The 18,216-nt window shown below is 39.0% G+C and overlaps 1 protein-coding gene across 1 annotated transcript in view; it reads right to left on the bottom strand.

Annotated features, from left to right (window-relative positions):
• LOC105503312 (parathyroid hormone 2 receptor-like) overlaps nucleotides 1–7,451 on the bottom strand; it is a 13,058-nt gene extending 5,607 nt beyond the window's left edge. Inside the window, exons 1-2 of the mRNA XM_011930169.1 lie at nucleotides 7,345–7,451; nucleotides 144–282 (exon numbers count right to left, since the gene is read on the bottom strand). Coding sequence (XP_011785559.1) covers nucleotides 144–176 — 33 coding nt within the window. The 5' untranslated portion in view covers nucleotides 177–282; nucleotides 7,345–7,451. The remainder of the gene's footprint in view (nucleotides 1–143; nucleotides 283–7,344) is intronic.
• Nucleotides 7,452–18,216: the final 10,765 nt, after the last annotated feature.

Genomic DNA, 18,216 nt, shown 5'->3' with positions numbered 1-18,216 from the left:
GGAAGGAGGAAGGAAGGAAGGAAGGAAGGAAGGAAGGAAGGAAGGAAGGAAGGAAAGAAGGAAGGAAGGAAGGAAGAAGGAAGGCAGGCAGGCAGGCAGGCAAGCAAATTACAAGAATCAGATGACTAGGCAGCACCCTTTACCTGAAAGGAGTTGAAGAAGAGCTCACAGTGCATGCGGATCTCCCACCCAAGCCCAGTGAAGGAGTGAGGCAGGCACACGAACACGATGTAATGCACTCCGAAGACCAGGACCAGGACCAGGGTCGATTTGGCCAGTTTCCTAAAGGAGAACAGCAAGCCTTTTCATTCATTAACTAGAGTGCCTTTCAGTAGAGACAGCGTGCTGGAGGAAAAAAAAAAAAACTTAGCAGAGCTAATGGGTGTGGGGCTGACCCTTTCTTTTTATCTTTTCTTGAGACAGCGTTTCACTCTATCTGTCTCCCAGGCTGGCATACAGTGGCGTGATCACAGCTTACTGCAGCGTCGAGCTCCTGAGCTCAAGCAATCCTCCTGCCTCAGCCTCCCAAGTAGCTGTGACTACAGGTACTTGCCACCATGCCTGCTATTTTTTTATTTTTTTTAGAGACAGGGTCTCGCCATGTTGTCCAGGCTTGGGCTGACCTTTCCCTATCTCTTTGGATCCCACTGCTTCTGCTGGTTTTTTCCCTTCTCTCCTCTTTCTGTCACTTACATACTAAATCAGGTAGTTTATTCTCACTCCCTATAATTGCTATCCCCTAAATCTCTTCAGTCTCATTTCCACTCTTCTTGTTTAAAGGATACTATTTACATAAAGTTGTATAATGCTTTTTTTCTGTCCTAAGTTTCCTTTAACCATTTGAGATGTAAAGAAGTATTACTTCCATCCAGATTAACTGCCTTTACTTTCATAGAAGTAGTTCAGCTTATTTTGTTCATTTTAAAATTCATTATTCCCTTGTTTCTTCTTACATTTGTATCTCCAGTTTTCACTGATGATGCTTATTTTGGGAGACATTTTATATTTTTCTATGAGCCATATGTGGTCAGTTCATCTTGCCTTCTCTGAATATTCTCTGCCAAATACTCTGTCTCAAAGTGCCTATAGGTCTATTTTGTCTATTTTTTTGGCAAACTAAGTTGTTTGATATATTTTCATCATTCTCCTTAACTGCCACTTCCTATAAATTTTCTTAAGTATTTGGAAGAATCCCAGGCTTTCCAATATGATGGTTATTCTAAGTGGGCCTTCATGATCCCCCACCTGCTATTTATGCCCCTGTTTTATCCTTTCCTTCTAGGTGTAGGCAAGACCTGGGACTTGTCTCTAACCAGTAGATTATGGCAAAGATGACAGCACGCCACTTATGAGATTACATTGCATAAGGCTGTAACTTTCATCTCACTAGCAGACTGGCTCTCTTGCTTGGTTCAATGAAGCAAGCTACCATGTTGTGAGCTGCTATACTGAGAGGCCCATGTGGCAAGGAAAGGTGGCATCTGGACAACAGCCAGCAAGTAACTGAATCTTACCAACAATCACATGAACTTAGAAGTAGATTCTTCCCCAGTCCAAACTTAAGATAAGACCACAGTCCCAGCTGAAAAATCAGTTGCAGCCTGGTAAGAGATCCTGAAGCAGGGGATTCATACCTAGATTCCTGATCTACAGAAACTGGGAAATAGCAAGGGAGTTGTTTTAAGCCACTAGGTTTGTGGTCATTCCTTTTGCAGCAATAGATAGCTAGCACCCTCAAGCATACTATTTTCTGGGAGGTTTTCCTGAGGTGGATGACATTATACTTTTTATCTAAGAAATTGCCAAATCTGGCTTCTTCTTTCATACTTATTGCAAATATCTCCCTTTCTCTGTGAAGTATTTACACTCTAATAATCTCAAACAATTGATCCTCTTCCTTTCTCACTAGTCTTCCCTCCAGCTGCTTTACTTATCTGTTTTTCTTCTTGGAAATAAGCTGTGTGAGTGAGTAGAGATCACATTAGACTAAGGCTGCAGAGATCTTAATTCAGGTTCCAGACTTGATATTAACTACCTGTGTGATTGTGATTTAGTTTTATCTCCAAAATGAGGAAATAGGGCCTAGAAGTCCATATGAACTATAATATTCTCAGGCTCCACTGGGAACCGTCTTCCATGTACATACACTTTCCTATCATAACCCTCTTGACAATAGGAGCTAAAGTGTCCCATAAAATCATATTGAAATCAGATTGAAATGCCTAGTGTAGATGTAGGTGGGGTTGCACATTTGCTCCACCTCATTGTCCTCTGTCTGTCTTGTCTCTTACTAGTGCCTGAACCATCTGCTCCACCCACTCGTCCTCACATTCAGAGCTTCCCTGCAGCCTATGGGCTTTCTCCTATGCTGCTCCTGGTCCTCACACCTCATACTTCGAGTTACTTATAGTCTATTCAATATGAAGATTCTACCTTAAATCTGTTCCACCCAAGGTAAGATCTCTGATAAACAGCGGGTTCCTCTGACCAAACTAGTCCTTTCAACTGTCAGGGCTCCCTGGGATGTGCTTGTTCTCCTGAATCCTGATGGTGAGTGCCCTCTTTCCATCACTGCCTATCTGGGCAGGACACTTGAGTGCCTTCATGGCCTTTTAGTTCAGCCTAATCAGATAAAAGGGGACAGCATTAACTCACTTGCAAAACCTTGAAAGTCTTGTCGAACATCACTCTGAAACAAAAATTGTATTTCCTCCTTGAAGATGAAAGGGTAAATCCTCCCAGAGACTGTTCTCAGAATCAAGCTGCTGATTTTTCCTATTGTGTATGACTAGGAGCCCAAAACTAAGTGAAAACAAAAACTACACCAATGGAGCACACTGTGAAATTATCACAAATGTGAACATTAGGGACAGTTTGGTTCAATGCAGAGTTAAGGAAAAGTTGCTTTAGGCAACCAAAATGTAGTGAGTATCCTGCAGGCTCAGCCATCTGGGTTTTCTCCCTCTTTTTCTAGGACTAAGCTCTTTTATAACTCCATGGAGATAGAAGTTCATTTATAGAAAACCGGTGGTAATTATATTCATCTTCTATTGTATAACAAATTACTACGAATTTAGTGGTTTAAAACAGTACTCATTCATTCTCTCTCAGTTTCTATAGGCTAGGAGTCCAGGCACATACCCTGGGTCCCTGGCCCACAGTCTCTCAAGGCTGAAATTAAGGTGTTGGCTGCATTCTTACCTGGGCCTCAGGGTTCACTTCTAAGTTCATTCACATTGCTAGAAAAATCTCAGATTCTTGCAGTTGCAGGGCTATTTGTTGGCTGTCAACCAGGGGTTACTCAACACCCGTAGGCTTCTCTCAGGTTCTAGCTATAGGCCCTCACAACATGTCAGATTGCTTCCTCAAAGTCAGCCAGAGAATCTCTCTCCAGGCTCACAGGATGGAATCTTATATAACACATCATAATCACAGGAATGACTATGCTAACATCTTTGTCATATAAAATAAACTAACCAATGGAAAGGCTACCCCATCATAGGTCTTACCCACACTCAAGGTGAAGGATATTGGGGGAGCAGGGATTTTATAAGGCTTATACACCCAGGGGCAGGAATCTTGGGGGCCAGTATAGAAATATGCCTACCACAGTGATGCAAATAATGCCTGCCCATAGAAATACAAATTCTGTTCAATGGAATGTAACTAATTATAGCCCTGTGAATATTGATGAGTTTTGCTAGTTTGCATATGCCAAGCAAATGTGTACATGGGTCATGGGTCTGGCTGTTCACTTAAAATGGACATTTCCTCTCTATTCAAATCATGTAGCAATCCTGGGCACTGATATTTTTCAGCGTCCATATGGTCACCCGTGCACATGGTACGTTTTTACACCCTGGTTCTCTGAAAATGCACAGCTGTCTAATAAGATGATTCAGGGATGTACCAACTGATAGCGGTCTTCTGGCTTGCTGGAAACATGGTGTGCTCTGTGTCCAAGGCCAAAGCCATGAGAGGAATGCAAAGAAGTCAGGTGGTTTTGGGACTCAGTGTTCTGTTTAGAAAATAGATTCCTAATTCTGTGCTCTGTCTCCCTAGGTGATTTCTCTCCAGGTGAGCAGCTCTAGAAAATCTCTGATTTTCTTTTAAGAATCAATTTAGTTTTAAAAAGAAACTACTATTGCTCTTAAGCCTTTCTTGATTGATCCCCCGTGGCCTTGAATTAATCCTTCCCTCTTTTCTGTATACATAGCACTTTGTATGGGCATCTCTGTTGGTACTTTCCTCATTTTATTTCATTAAATCAATCATAATATCTATCACTCCCACTCTCTCTGTCTCTACCCATCCCCACCTAAATTGAGGATTCAAGGAGGGCATTCAGCAAATGATGCTACTGGCCATCAAGCACCATGCTCCTGTTACATCCCATGCTAGTTGCCTCATTTTATTCTAACAACCATGGGAGAGAACCATTATTGTCCCATTGCCAAGAGAGGATAGAGGCTCAGGGACAGAAAGTATCCACTCAGTGTGATGAAGTAAGTGATGGATGCGGCCTTAAAACCTCTCCTCTTTACTAGCATGCTACATGATAAATACTGGTTGGATTTATTCTAAAAATAATTAACATTGAATATGAGTTTTGTCTAACATTAAATGGGAAGTCAAATTAGTCAAAACATCCAAGTATTCTTTTTCACCAAATCTTGCATTTTTTCATATGTCTTGTTTTTCCAGGCCTGGCAACCTCTTCTTATTTTATGAAGTAATTGAGTTGTAATTTAAAAGGAAAAAAAATGTATTATCTGTGTTATTAAATCTAATAGATGATTGAATTTTACTCATACAATTTTGTTTTAAGGTAAATTATTGTAAACTGTAGTTATACACTATGTCACCAATGAGGGAAATGGGTCAAAGGATATATGGGATCTCTCTGTATGATTTTTGCAACTGTATGTGAATCTACAATTATCTCAAAATAAAAAATTATTTTAAGAACTGATTGATTAATTCCTTTCCATTTTAAACCACCATGCCCACCAAGAGATTTTATGTACTTTTCAGAAGTCTGTCTTTTTTGTGTGTGAGCACACATTCACCTGGAGAGATTATCTCAGCTCTGAAAGGTGTTTTTAGTTTTTCATAGTAGTATGTATGGAAACATGCTTTGTAACTGTTTTAGATGCCACCATTTGGAAATTTTGTATCGTTTTATTTTAGCAAGAATATTTGAACATTTGTTAGACAAAGGAAATAACAGAATGGAAGATAAGTGTAAAGGTAAAAAAATTAGCTGATATAAATTTAAATACTCAATTAACCCTCATTGTAGGAATGTCACTGAGACAGGGACACAGATTTAATTTTCCTAAGCCTATTTAAAAAGTGAGATGCTATTTGAACTTGAAAATCTATGGCCTCAGAAACAGAATATGGAATTGAATTCTCAAACTGGTGTCAAGTAGGTTCCCACATTTTTCTCTGAAAAAAGAGTCACTTTTCACTACATTTTTATCTGTGGCTTAACTTTGGACATAATTAAGGACATGAAATATGTTTCAGCCATTAAAAAATGTATTTGGCTGAAAAATACTTTTTCTGACTTCCATTAGTCTAAACTGTTCTAATTAACAATTTCATACTTGAAATCTTCTGGGCACCAGATTATTTCAAAGTTACTCTGAATTCTCAGTAGTTGATTATTTCAATCCTTGATAAATTATTCTCTTCAGTTGTTCTGGGAAATAATCCTCTACGAATTAATTCAAAATGTTGTCTATTCTATCCATTTTTAAAGATAGGTCACCCTTTGTTCCCTCCAAAACTTCTCATGTCCCTTGGGCAACACTTTACTAAAAATATTAGTTCATGTCATTCAGAACTATAGAAATACGCAGCTTTGTTCAGAACTAGAGAAGTAAGTAGCTTCCAAACACCACTATACTCTTCCACTTTATGAAGAAGAGTGAAAAGTTATTTACATTTCTTATTATTCTATCCTTTGGCCTGTGTCTTCACAGATGGGATGTGATGTGAGAGATAAGCTGTGTTAGTATAGCCTAGACTTTTCACCGTAAACTCATGCACAACGTATAATACTACCACTGACAGCACATGAAAAATAACTGGCACTGGCAGCTGCTGATTTGTTAATACTGTGCATCCTATGGGCATAGGATACTGTGAATCCTGCAGGCCATACCTGTAGTCTTTGCAGCTCAACAGTAAATACGACCTAAATGGTGGAGAGGACTAAATCAATGAGGACTTATGGAAGATTCATGAGAGAAGATCAAAATGCTGACTATGTTTTTCCTCTATATGTCTGAGATAGCATTTCATAACAATCTGAGGCAGAAATAAATAGTTAACTGAAGATTATAAAACCAAATCCACATCTACCTGATTACTGGATGTCCAGTTGGATAGATGCCACTAATATTCAAAATTTCCAAAATGATCATTATGAGAAATGCACACAACCTGAAGATAGTTTGATAACAATCACAAAACTTGATTGTCCTTTTCCTCATGAAAGGCTGAAGAATGGACCTCTCTCAATCAATACATTTGCATATTTAGTGAGAGACAATTTGATGTAAAGATTAGAAACAATACAGCAAATCTACTTGATCTTTTCAGTTATGACATATTTGTAGAATGCAAATAAAATTGTCTGCCAAGATCATCAAGATATTTTCTGTGAGTTCACATACGGTTGATGGGAACATCCCAACCTGCTAAAAACAGATTTTAAAATATACCTAGAATTTAAGCACAAGGTGTAGTCTTTGGAGTTACTTATGTTTTCTTAATATATATGCTTTTCTGATAAATCACACAATAAATATACATTCATAAATTTAATCTCATAAAAGTATTTCAAATCAATTTATATCTATTCTTTACTTGAAATAGTAACCAAAGGCTGGGCACGGTGGCTCATACCTGTAACCCCAGCACTTTGGGAGGCCAAGGCAGGTGGATCACCTGAGGTCAGGAGTTTGAGACCAGCCTGGCCAACATGGCAAAACCCCATCTCTACTAAAAATACAAAAATTAACTGGACATGATGGCGCACACCTGTAATTCCAGCTACTCATGAGGCTGAGGTATGAGAATTGCTTGAACCTGGGAGGCGGAGGTTGCAGTGAGCTGAGATTGTGCCATTGCACTCCAGCCTGGGCAACAGAGTGATACTCTGCCAAAAAGGAAAAGAAAGAGGAAGGAAGGAAGGAAGGAAGGAAGGAAGGAAGGAAGGAAGGAAGGAAGGAAGGAAGGAAGGAAGGAAGGAAGGAAAGAAGGAAGGAAGGAAGGAAGGAAGGAAGGAAGGAACCAAAATATTTCCTCTGATGGTGCCTGTCCTGAAATTACCTGTATTGCTTCCTTGTGTCATGCCCAATTGCATTGGTCTCCCAGATTTTGGTAGCTAGAACTCTAACCGTATTCAGAAACAGAATAAAATTCAGCTGAAACAGAAGGTAAGATTACAAAGAATTATTGTTAGTCTTCAAGATTTTCATAAACATTTACATAAGTTGAAATGTTTTCCATTCAAATAAGAAAAATTACCCATTTCATAAATGTGAACAGGGGAACCTGAGATCAGATATTGGAAGGCTAGTGATTCTTGATTTACCCTCATGAAAACACAAAGAAATATAAAGTTTCAACAACACTGAAAATACCAGAGGATGATCTGCCAGGATCCACGGGGCCTTTCTAAACTGAAGTTTAGATGAAGTCCTTTGGCAAACTGGCAGGACAAAGGGTAATAGTTATTATATAAATGTAATCAACTGTCCTCTTTAAAATGAATTCCCAGCTATGTCTCTACTTTAGGGAGAGGAATAATAGAGCTATTTCGGGGATCCACTCTGTCTATGATGTATGAAAAGTATTGGGTGAAGGTGATATGAGGTGTTTCTTTTTTAAGGGAAGTAAGATGCTATATAAGAAAAGGCTCCCAGTGTAGTCAATTAGATTGATTTTTTAATATGTTGTAAGTGTGAATACCACTAGAGATAATCAAGTTCTGGCTTTTAAAAGGGGAGGGAAGGGAGTGTCAAAGGAATAAATCCCTTTCTGTCTGAGGACCTCAAAGATCAGTGAAGACATTCCAGATGAAGATGAAGAACACATGTCTCCAGGTCTGGGTCATCGAGGCCTGAAATTCTGGGAAATGTCTGCTTTCCAGAAGGTGCTAGTGCTTAGGAATAATGGAAATGTAGATTGCCAACAGTAAGCACTGTGTCCCTGCCAGAGCAGGGGCAGAAGAGAAAGTCATCAAGTCCTGCAGTCCTGGGGATAACTTGTCTTGCAGAGTCCTCAATCTCTTCTGGAAGTTAGGGAATTTGGTTATCAGAGGATTTGTGTGTCTCAGTCCCAAATTCAGCTGACTGTCTGTATCAGCCTTGAACACTCCACCAACCTCTCTGCTATCCTACCACTGACAACCCTGTGAGCACCTCTCAACAATCACAACTTTCTACAAGAACTGAGGGCTAGGTCTTGAACCCCACACATGGGGGAAAACAAAGTTGTGCTGTGAGCTGATGAAAGGAAAGGGATGTTTCCAGGCTGACAACAGCTGCCATTTATTGAACATTTTCTAATTTAAAACCTTACATGAGCATGGAGGAGACACTTTTATTTTTTTACATCCATTTGTTATGGATGAAGAAACTTTATCTCAAAGAGATTAACTCTTTTAACCTGGAATACCCACCAATCGGCTGGAATTTGAACCAGGTCTATGTGAGTCTGTATTGTGAATCCTTAACCACCATCCGATACCTTCTGTTCAGGAGGACAAAAAGATGCAAAACATGAGAGCTGAGGATTTCCATCTTCACCCACTACAACTCGCAGCCCGCAGACAGATTTTGTTTTAATGAGAAGTTGAAAAGTTACTTGAGTACTGCTGAGGTCACTGAGAAAGAAGCATGTGAGTGCCACTTCCTGAATGACAAGATTTATTTCATGCCCCATTAATTCCTGTCTCTCTAAGACAACAGCCCCCAGCAACAGGATGTAGCTGGGGTGAAGATACTGGGGAGTGATGCACAGAACAGCTGGGTGAAGGACTAAGTGCTAGGAGCTGAAGCTGGGAGAGCTGTGGGGCAACGTCGGCTGGGTTGCCATTTGTCACGCCTTGTCCTGGAAAAGGAAGAAGTATAGATGGCTTCTGATGAGCCAGCCTTAAGCTTCACCTTATTAAAAGGCCCTGGACCAAGCACTCAGTCCTTTAGTAAATTACACTAAATAAATCTGCACCTCCCACTCCCAGAAAACTGACTAAAGGAAATACATGCCAAACAGTCCATCCATTTAATAACTGAGAAGATACGTTCGAGGCCAACCAAATTGATTACGGAAAGAATTAAGAATTTTAAAATATTAAGGTTGAATAAAACTTGATGCCTTAAAAGATAAGTAACAAAACACACATGACATGTATACACACATACTGATACAAGCAACAACAGCTGGATGAAATTCTAAACAATTATTCTGAATAATTTAGAAAAATATAGACTATGGGTGAATTAGAAACTACGTTATTGACTACTAACCATGGCAAATGAATTGACTTTTAGTCTCACAGCATTTCTATGAGACAGGCAATTTTCTTGTCCCCATTTCACAGATGAGGAATCTGAGGCACAGATTCCACATATTTTTCCCAGCCACACAGCTAGCAAGTGACAGGGCCTTAATGCAGCCCATGCGGCCTGTATCCACACTGTACAGCCTTAACCACTGCACTATAGTGTCCACAAAATAGAACTAAGTTAAGAGTAGACTGAGATGGAGACAGAAATTTAAGAGCAGGATGGATTAACAAAAGATTATATGGAATCTAAAATATAACCAAGTTTTAAAATCAATATTAGAACAACAAACAGTAGATCTGACAAAGCAAAAAAATGAATTCAGCAATTTAGGAGACACTTGAAGAATCCTCCCAAAGGGAGGGAAAAAGAACAACGATTTGAGAGTTTGAGAAAGGGCGTTTGAGTGAGGATGTGGCCAGGGATTTAAGAGTGGAAATTGCTACACTTTTAGCTTTGATGATGGAGGAAGGGACCAAGAGTCATGGAATGCCCGCGGCCTCTAGAAGCTGAAAAAGATGAAGATTCCCCCCAGCACCTCCAGAAGGAAGGCAGCCCTGCTGACACCTTGATTTTAGGACTTCTGACTTTCAGAACTGTAAGAGAGCAAACGCATGTTCTTCTAAGCCACTAAAAAAAGAAAAGAAGAAGAACAAAGACTGGTGTGAGGAGGTATATGAGGTGTAAGATACCTATCTGGAGGATATGGCAGATTACTTCCCTTTCTGAAGAAAAGACAACAACAAATAGAATAAATCAATAAAAACATAACAAAAGAAAAATCTTGCACTAAAGGAAGACTTGAGTCTGCAAATGGGAAGGTGGCATTTTATACCAGGCAAAAGAAATAAAAGAGAATAAGACAAAGAGGAAGTTTCTGGTGAGATTTCAGTAGTAGTAGTAGTAGTAGTAGTAGTAGTGGTGGTGGTGGTAATTTTTTAAAATTAAGACATAATTCTAAGAAAAACATCATTAAAGAGTTCTTGCATATTTCATGTAAATTCCTGTAGGAAAAATTTTGCTTGAAGCAAACTACAGACAAAACAAAGCAAAGAAATCTAAAAAAAGAAAGGCGGCTTAGAATAACATGACCTTTAATAAACATTAAGGCCAACAACACATGGAATTAATTTTTTGTAAATATATTTTTAAAATAACGCAAACATAGAAATCAAATTATTTTGCAATTAAAGATTCTTTTTTTAATTCCAATAGTTTTGGAGTAGAGGTGGTTTTCTGTTACATTGCTAAGTTCTTTAGTGGTGATTCCTGAGATTTTAGTGCACCCATCACCAGAGCAGTGTACACTGTACCCAACATGTAGCCTGCAAGTAATTATTTAAATAAATGTAAAGATTTGTTCAGAGTGAACCACAGATGAACTAAAACAAAGAAAACATTTCAGCCATGGAAGTGCGGGCTGTCCTGTCTCTGAGACTTGGTTACTGGAGTTTTCTTTGCCTGGATCCTTTACTCTCTCCACTCACTCACCCTTCCTAGGTCAGTTATCAGGGTTCAGGCTGAATGTCACTTATTCTCAGAAGCATTTTTCATGTTTAAATGTTTGCCTCACTCACTAAGCTTTAGCTGCGGGAGAAGAAACTGGTGTCTGTCCTCTACTCTCTCTTCTCCAGTGTGTCACACAGGGCCTGCAATGTTCTTGGTGTTTAATCAAGATTTGTCCAATGAGAGTGAATACAAAAGTGAATAAGATGTGCACACTGTAAACACTATTTATATTGAGGTTAATCAGCACATCCCCCTTCAATGTAGAAATTTCACTTCTAGGCATAACTCGCAAAAGATGTCATCATAGAAAGAAGTCAAAATTTAGGCATAGAAAAGGTAACTTGCAGTGAGCAGACTTTCTCTGCAGCATCTCCAGGGATAGGAGCCTGCCCCTCAGAATCCCGTGCCCAGGTGGGAAGATCCTGACTAATTATGGGGTTCTTCAATAGACCCACTTGTCTAACAGACCTAGGATCACATCATCCACCCCAGCCTCCTGCAGCAATAAGGTTCTCCCTCACTCCCTTGCTTTATATGTTAACATGTTTAGAATCAGGGAAGCCAAGAGAGATGCTATGTGTTAGTTTCCCTCAGAGACACTCTAAATACGTCATATCTGCTCAACCCATGTATCGGCTTACTTTTCAATATCACAAACATAAGAATTGTTTTGCTTTGCTTATTTGCATATTGGTACTAAATGCTGAACTCTTATATAACAGGTAATAAACTCCTTGATCTCTATCAAATACTATAATTCGATTATCTGTATCACAAATATAAAGATCAAAATATATAGTTCATTTATAATCAGTCGGAATTCAATTTACAACTTGGAGACAGTTTCTATGGTAAATGTTAGAGCTTTAATTTCATTTAAAGTTATATTTCTAACTGATTTAGAAAAGAAAAGGAGTTCTGAAGGGGAGATTTTTCTCTGGGGAAAAATCAATTTGGTATTTATAATTGTGTCAATGATCAGAGATTAAATTTCATCCATTTTTCTTAAAATTCCTTCCTTCCCAGTCAACTCTTGTTTTTGGTGACTGCACCTCTCCCTGCAACTGGAAGAAAATGAATCACTCACCCAACAACAGCTAAGAAGCATGTACCTTGTTTGTCCCTTTCTTTTCATATTTTGAAAAGTATACTAGATATAATATTTTTAAAACTTATCACCTAAAATATTTCCTAAAGGCCTTTATTAGAAATTCCATCTTATTCCTTCTGCCAGAGTTCCCTAAGATACCCTGTGACAAGTATGGAAAACAAAACATTTATTTAAAAAACATTTTAGCTCTGAATTTAATGCACTCTATGTAGTATGCAGCTTCCTCAGGAGTCACCTACTTACTTAGTCATTCAACGTCATTCAATATTCAAATTTAATCATTACTGATACAATGAGCAAACCCAAGATAAACATCACAAACTGCTTATTGACCAGAAAGATTAGTTCTCAGCTTGGATACACAATGATGATGTGAGGCATGATGAAACAAACATCTAAAAGTAAGTAAATACATGCCAATAAAAAGTGACCTGAAAAAGAAATAATCACAAATGCCCCATATACTTCTCATACCTGTCAACATCTCTAATGCAAACCACAAGCTGTCAGTTACATTACTTCTCTGGAGGGTTATTTAAAGGTTAAAATCTCTGCAATAATGTTATCAGATAAACATTGGGCAAGCTATCCCCAAAATGCTTCCCAACTTGAACATTCTTTGATTCTATGAATTATTTTTATGGAGTTGCCAGAAAAGGAACTCACATCCAAGGTCATACAGGTCATTAGTGGAGGAGGTGGAACTCATAATAGTTTTTATTATAGGGTTGGTAGTTATGTGAACAAGTGTATGAATCCTGTGTGAACTACTGCGAAAAATAAGCATATGAATTCTAAAGTCTCAATGAGTGACAGACCCTAATTCCCTAATAGGTTTTATGGTTTGTTTGTTTGTTTTAGTGCCAGTTAAGGGTTGCTTTAAACACTGAGTTTAGGATTTTCTCTTTTATTACTCCTATTCTATAAGCACAGCTTAGACATATGTATTATAAGAAAGGTGACCCTGGAAGAAGTTTCTATTATTCAAATATAAAAGATATGTCATTAAATTAGTTATACATTTACATTTTATGACAATATTTACCTTTTCTTGGGTCTTTAAAAAAATAGTTCTCCTTATTGCACATTCACATTTTAATTCAGCTAAGATGAATCAACTCATTATAAAGGAAAATATTTTGAGACTTTACAGCATCTCCAAAGAAATAGATTTAAATGAATGGAATATGTGGGACTAACTCTCATCAAATAGCAAAAAACATGGATTGTCATCACGCTCGCTGCCCAAGCTCACCAGCTGCTGAAGCTGATCTCCTTCCATTACTCATATCAGCAGCTGACAGTTATTTATGGTTGTTATCATTTTGATAAAACTCTTTAATTCCTGTGTCTTTCTTGGAAGGCTGCATCAAGGGTACAGTCTCTCATATAGTTGTCAGAATCAAATAGAACTATACATTTAAAGGTGAATAGTACCTCTCTTAGACATTTGCGTCTCCAAGCTAGTTCATCTTATCTATCCATCATATAATACCTCTAGAGTTTTCTTTTTAAAACCCAAATCTGATCTGCTTACTAACCTGCTTAAAATATTTTGATGTCTCATCACAATTTTAAGGAAAATTCCAACGCGTTTAGCATGACATGAGTCCACTCTCATCCAACTTCACAGTCTGATCTTCTGCACATTCTGCAGATGCATTGTTCCTTCCAGCCATAGAAAACATAACATGCCCACTTGGCATGGGCTAATCTCTACGCCAGGAAAACCCTTCTCTGCAATTTACCTATTAAGTGATTTAGGTAAGTGATTTCTACTCTTCCTTCATACTTTTCGTTCAAATCTCACCTTCTTGGTGTTTCCTTTATTAAGCCCTTCAGACAGAGTTTGGTGCTGTCTCTTCCCTATTCTGAACTTCATGATGGTGTCAGAAAGACTTGGATAAGCTTATATCACTACTACATGAACCACCATTTCTGTTACTACACCCCTACTATTACCATGCTATCACTAGTAGTAGTATTAGTAGTGTTACTACCTGTATTATAGGCTATTATTTATTGAACGCTTTTCATAGGTTATACTTAGCACTTTAATAATCTTACATAGTCCTCCTAATAACCCTATGAAGTAAATATTAGAGTATCCAATTTCCTTTTTAGAAAACTTCATTTTAAAAGAGGCTAAATCATAGTACAGTCAGCAACTGGTAAGACTTCACACAGGATTCATACACTTGTTCACATAACTACCAACCCTATAATAAAAACTATTATGAGTTGCACCTCCTCCACTAATGACCTGTATGACCTTGGATGTGAGTTTGACTGCTTGTAGACTAGTAAAGTTAGTGAGATTCAACAAAATCTAAGAGTCCCCCAGCTCCAAAACCCTGTAATTCTAAGTCAAATACTTCTCTGTGTGCCGGTATTGCCAGTCATAAAATTGAAACAATTATTTATCTAATATATAATAACTGAATATAGTTATTTCAGTTAACTATGAAGGAAACTATATTGTAAATGATTGTATGGTACCTACATGTGGCATGCTTATCAAATAATCTTATGATCCACTATAAGTAATATTAAGTATATATTTATATTTTCATTCAGCCAATATTTTCTAGGCACCAATAAAGGGCAGGCATTCTAGGAAAATAAAAGAATACATTATCCCTACCCACGAGGAGCACACAGGGAAGACAGAGCTAGTAAGTAAAATGCAGTGTGTTACACTCCTTCTAAAGTGTCTGATCACATGAAACACAACTAGCCTCCCACAACCATGGGAACGCCCACTGCTTACACCGGTCAGGACTTTTGTATAATTTCAGGTTTCATTGTTAAAGGAATTTGTCCAGTTCAGTGTTCTCCAGATAAGTTATTTAGGGTGCCACCATCATGATTTTGCCATATTGATATTACTTACCTACTAATGCCTACTTCATACCTTTCTTCAATCAACTTTCATTAAATTATTAAAATTTAAATTTCACACGATTAAACATAAATAAAGAACCAGTAGAAGCTTTTATAAATAAGAGACAACTGTGAAATACATATGATGGAAACAAAAAGCCTTATGAAATGTTATCTAGACTGGGTTGCCTGTCCTACCTCCCCCTATCCCCAAAGAAAGACACTACACATGTGAGTGTTGTTCAAGACCAGGACCAAAATAAAACTTTCTCCTTGATGTGTTCAGAAGGGTTGGAAAGGGACCAAAATTCATATATGATTCAATATTGCTTAAAGATCTTGCATATACCACCTAAGTCCCCTCATGCACCAGGGTATGTGCCCCTACATAAGGAAACACTGCCCTAGCTTAAATCCTATGGCAAGAAAGAGGAAAACCTGTGGGCTCTGGAATGGCATTGCCTGGGTTTGACCTTGGCTTCAGCATTTTCTAAATTTATAACCTCAGACAAGTTATACAACCTTTCGTGAACCCAAACTGGGAATAATAAAAATACCTACTTAAAAGTTATTTGAGGATCAATGCAAAAAAAAGACTCTGAAATATGCTTGAAACAAAAAGGGACTCAAATATTTATTATCAGATGATTAATAAAATATAAGAGATTAACTTTGTTAAGAGACAAAGGAAGACTGTATTAGTTCATTTACATACTGCTGATAAAGACATACCTAAGCCTGAAAAGAAAAAAAAGGTTTACTGGACTTATAGTTCTAGGTGGCTAGGGATGCCTCACAATCATAACAGAAGGTGAAAGGCACATCTCACATGGCAGCAGACAAGAGAAGAGAGCTGTGCAGGGAAACTTCCCCTTATACAATCATCAGATCTCATGAGACTTATTCACTATCATGAGAATGGCACAGGAAAGTGACCCCATGATTCGGTTACCTCCCACTGGGTCCCTCCCACAACATGTGGGAATTCAAGATGAGATTTGGAGGGGAGGAGCTTGTTGAGAACTGGAACAAAGGTGACTCTTGTTATTTTTTATCAAAGAGACTAGTGGCATTTTTTCCCCACCCTAGAGACTTTTGGAACTTTGAATTAGAGGGAAATGATTTAGGTATCATTCCACTCCTGGACCCTCCCAAATTTCATGTCCTTACATTTCAAAAGCAATCACAACTTTCCAACAGTCCCCCAAAGTCTTAATTCATTTCAGCAACAGTTCAAACTCCACAGTCCAAAGTCTCATCCAAGACAAGGTAAATCCCTTCTGCCTATGAGCCTGTAATATCAAAATCAAGTTAGTTACTTCCTAGATACAACGGGGGTACAGGCATTGGGTAGATACAGCCATTCCAAATGGGAGAAATTGACCAAAACAAAGGGGCTACAGGGCCCATGCAAGTCTGACATCCACTGAAGCAATCAAATTTTAAAGCTCCAAAATGACATCCTTTGACTCCATGTCTCATATCCAGGACACGCTGATGAGAGGTGGCTCCAATGGCCTTGGGCAGCTCTGCCCCTGTGGCTTTGCAAGGTATAGACCCCCTCCTGGCTTCTTTCACAAGCTGGCATTGAGTGTCTGCAGCTTTTCCAGGCACATGGTGCAAGCTCTTGGTGGAGCTACCATTCTGGGGTCTGGAGGACAGTGGCCCTCTTCTCACAGCTCCACTAGGCAGTGGCCCAGTAGGGACTCTGTGTGGCAGCTCCAACCCCACATTTCCCTTCTGCACTGCCCTGATAGAGGTTCTCCATGAGGGCCTTGCCCTTGCAGCAAACTTCTGCCTGGACATCCAAGCATTTCCATACATTTTCTGAAATCTAGGCAGAGGTTTCCAAACCTCAGTTTTTGACTTCTATACACTCACAGGCTCAACAACACATGGAAGCTGCCAAGGCTTGGGGCTTGCACCCTCTGAAGCCATGGTCCGAGCTCTACATTGGCCCCTTTCAGCCATGGCTGGAGCAGCTGGGACACAGGGCACCAAGTCCCTAGGCTACACACAGCACAGGGACCTTGGGCCCAGCCCACAAAACCACTTTTTCCTCCTAAACCTCCAGGCCTGTGATGGAAGGAGTTGCTGTGAAGACCTCTGATATGCCCTGGAGACATTTTATCCATTGTCTTGGGGATTAATATTTGGCTCCTTGTTACTAATACAAATTTCTGCAGCCAGCTTCAATTTCTCCTCAGAAAATGGGATTTTCTTTTTTACTGCATTGTCAGGCTACAAATTTTCCAAACTTTTATGCTCTGTTTCCCTTTTAAAACTAAATGCCTTTAACAGCACCCAAGTCACCTCTTGAATCCTTTGCTGCTTAGAAATTTCTTCTGCCAGATACCTAAATCATTTCCCTCCAATTCAAAGTTCCAAAAAAACTCTCAGGCAGGGACAAAATGCCACCAGTCTCTGATAAAAGATAACAAGGGTCATCTTTGCTCCAGTTCCCAACAAGTTCCTCACCTCCATCTGAGACCACCTTAGCCTGGATTTCATTGTCCATATCATTATCAGCATTTTGGTCAAAGCCATTCAACAAGTCTCTAGGGAGTTCCAAACTTTCCCACATTTTCCTGTCTGTGAACCCTTTGAACTGTTCCAACCTCTGCCTGTTACCCAGTTCCAAAGTCACTTAAACATTTTCAGGTATCTTCTCAGCAGCGCCCCACTCTACTGGTACCAATTTACTGTATTAGTCTGTTTTAATGCTGCTGATAAAGGCATACCTGAGAATGGGAAGAAAAAAAAGGTTTAATGAACTTACAGTTCCACGTGGCTGGGGATGCCTCAAATCATGACAGAAGATGAAAGGGCACTTCTCACATGGCGGCAGGCAAGAGAAGAGAGCTTGTGCAGGGAAAATGCCCCATATATAATCATCAGATCTCATAACACTTATTCACTCTCACGAGAACAGCCCAAGAAAGACCTGCCCCCATGATTCAATTACCTCCCACAGATCCCCCCCATAACATGTGGGAATTCAAGATGAGATTTGAGCGGGGACACAGCCAAACCATATCAATTTTGGTAAAGATAAAATTTGAGCAGGGCCTAGAAAGACAGTTTGATGACCTATCACCGGATGGTGGATGAAAGGATGGGTAAATGGGG

Source organism: Colobus angolensis, unplaced genomic scaffold (assembly GCF_000951035.1).
Source record: "Colobus angolensis palliatus isolate OR3802 unplaced genomic scaffold, Cang.pa_1.0 Scaffold847, whole genome shotgun sequence".
Lineage (NCBI taxonomy): Eukaryota > Metazoa > Chordata > Mammalia > Primates > Cercopithecidae > Colobus > Colobus angolensis.
The sequence above is the reverse complement of the archived record's forward strand: the minus strand, read 5'-3'. Positions and strand labels throughout refer to the sequence as shown.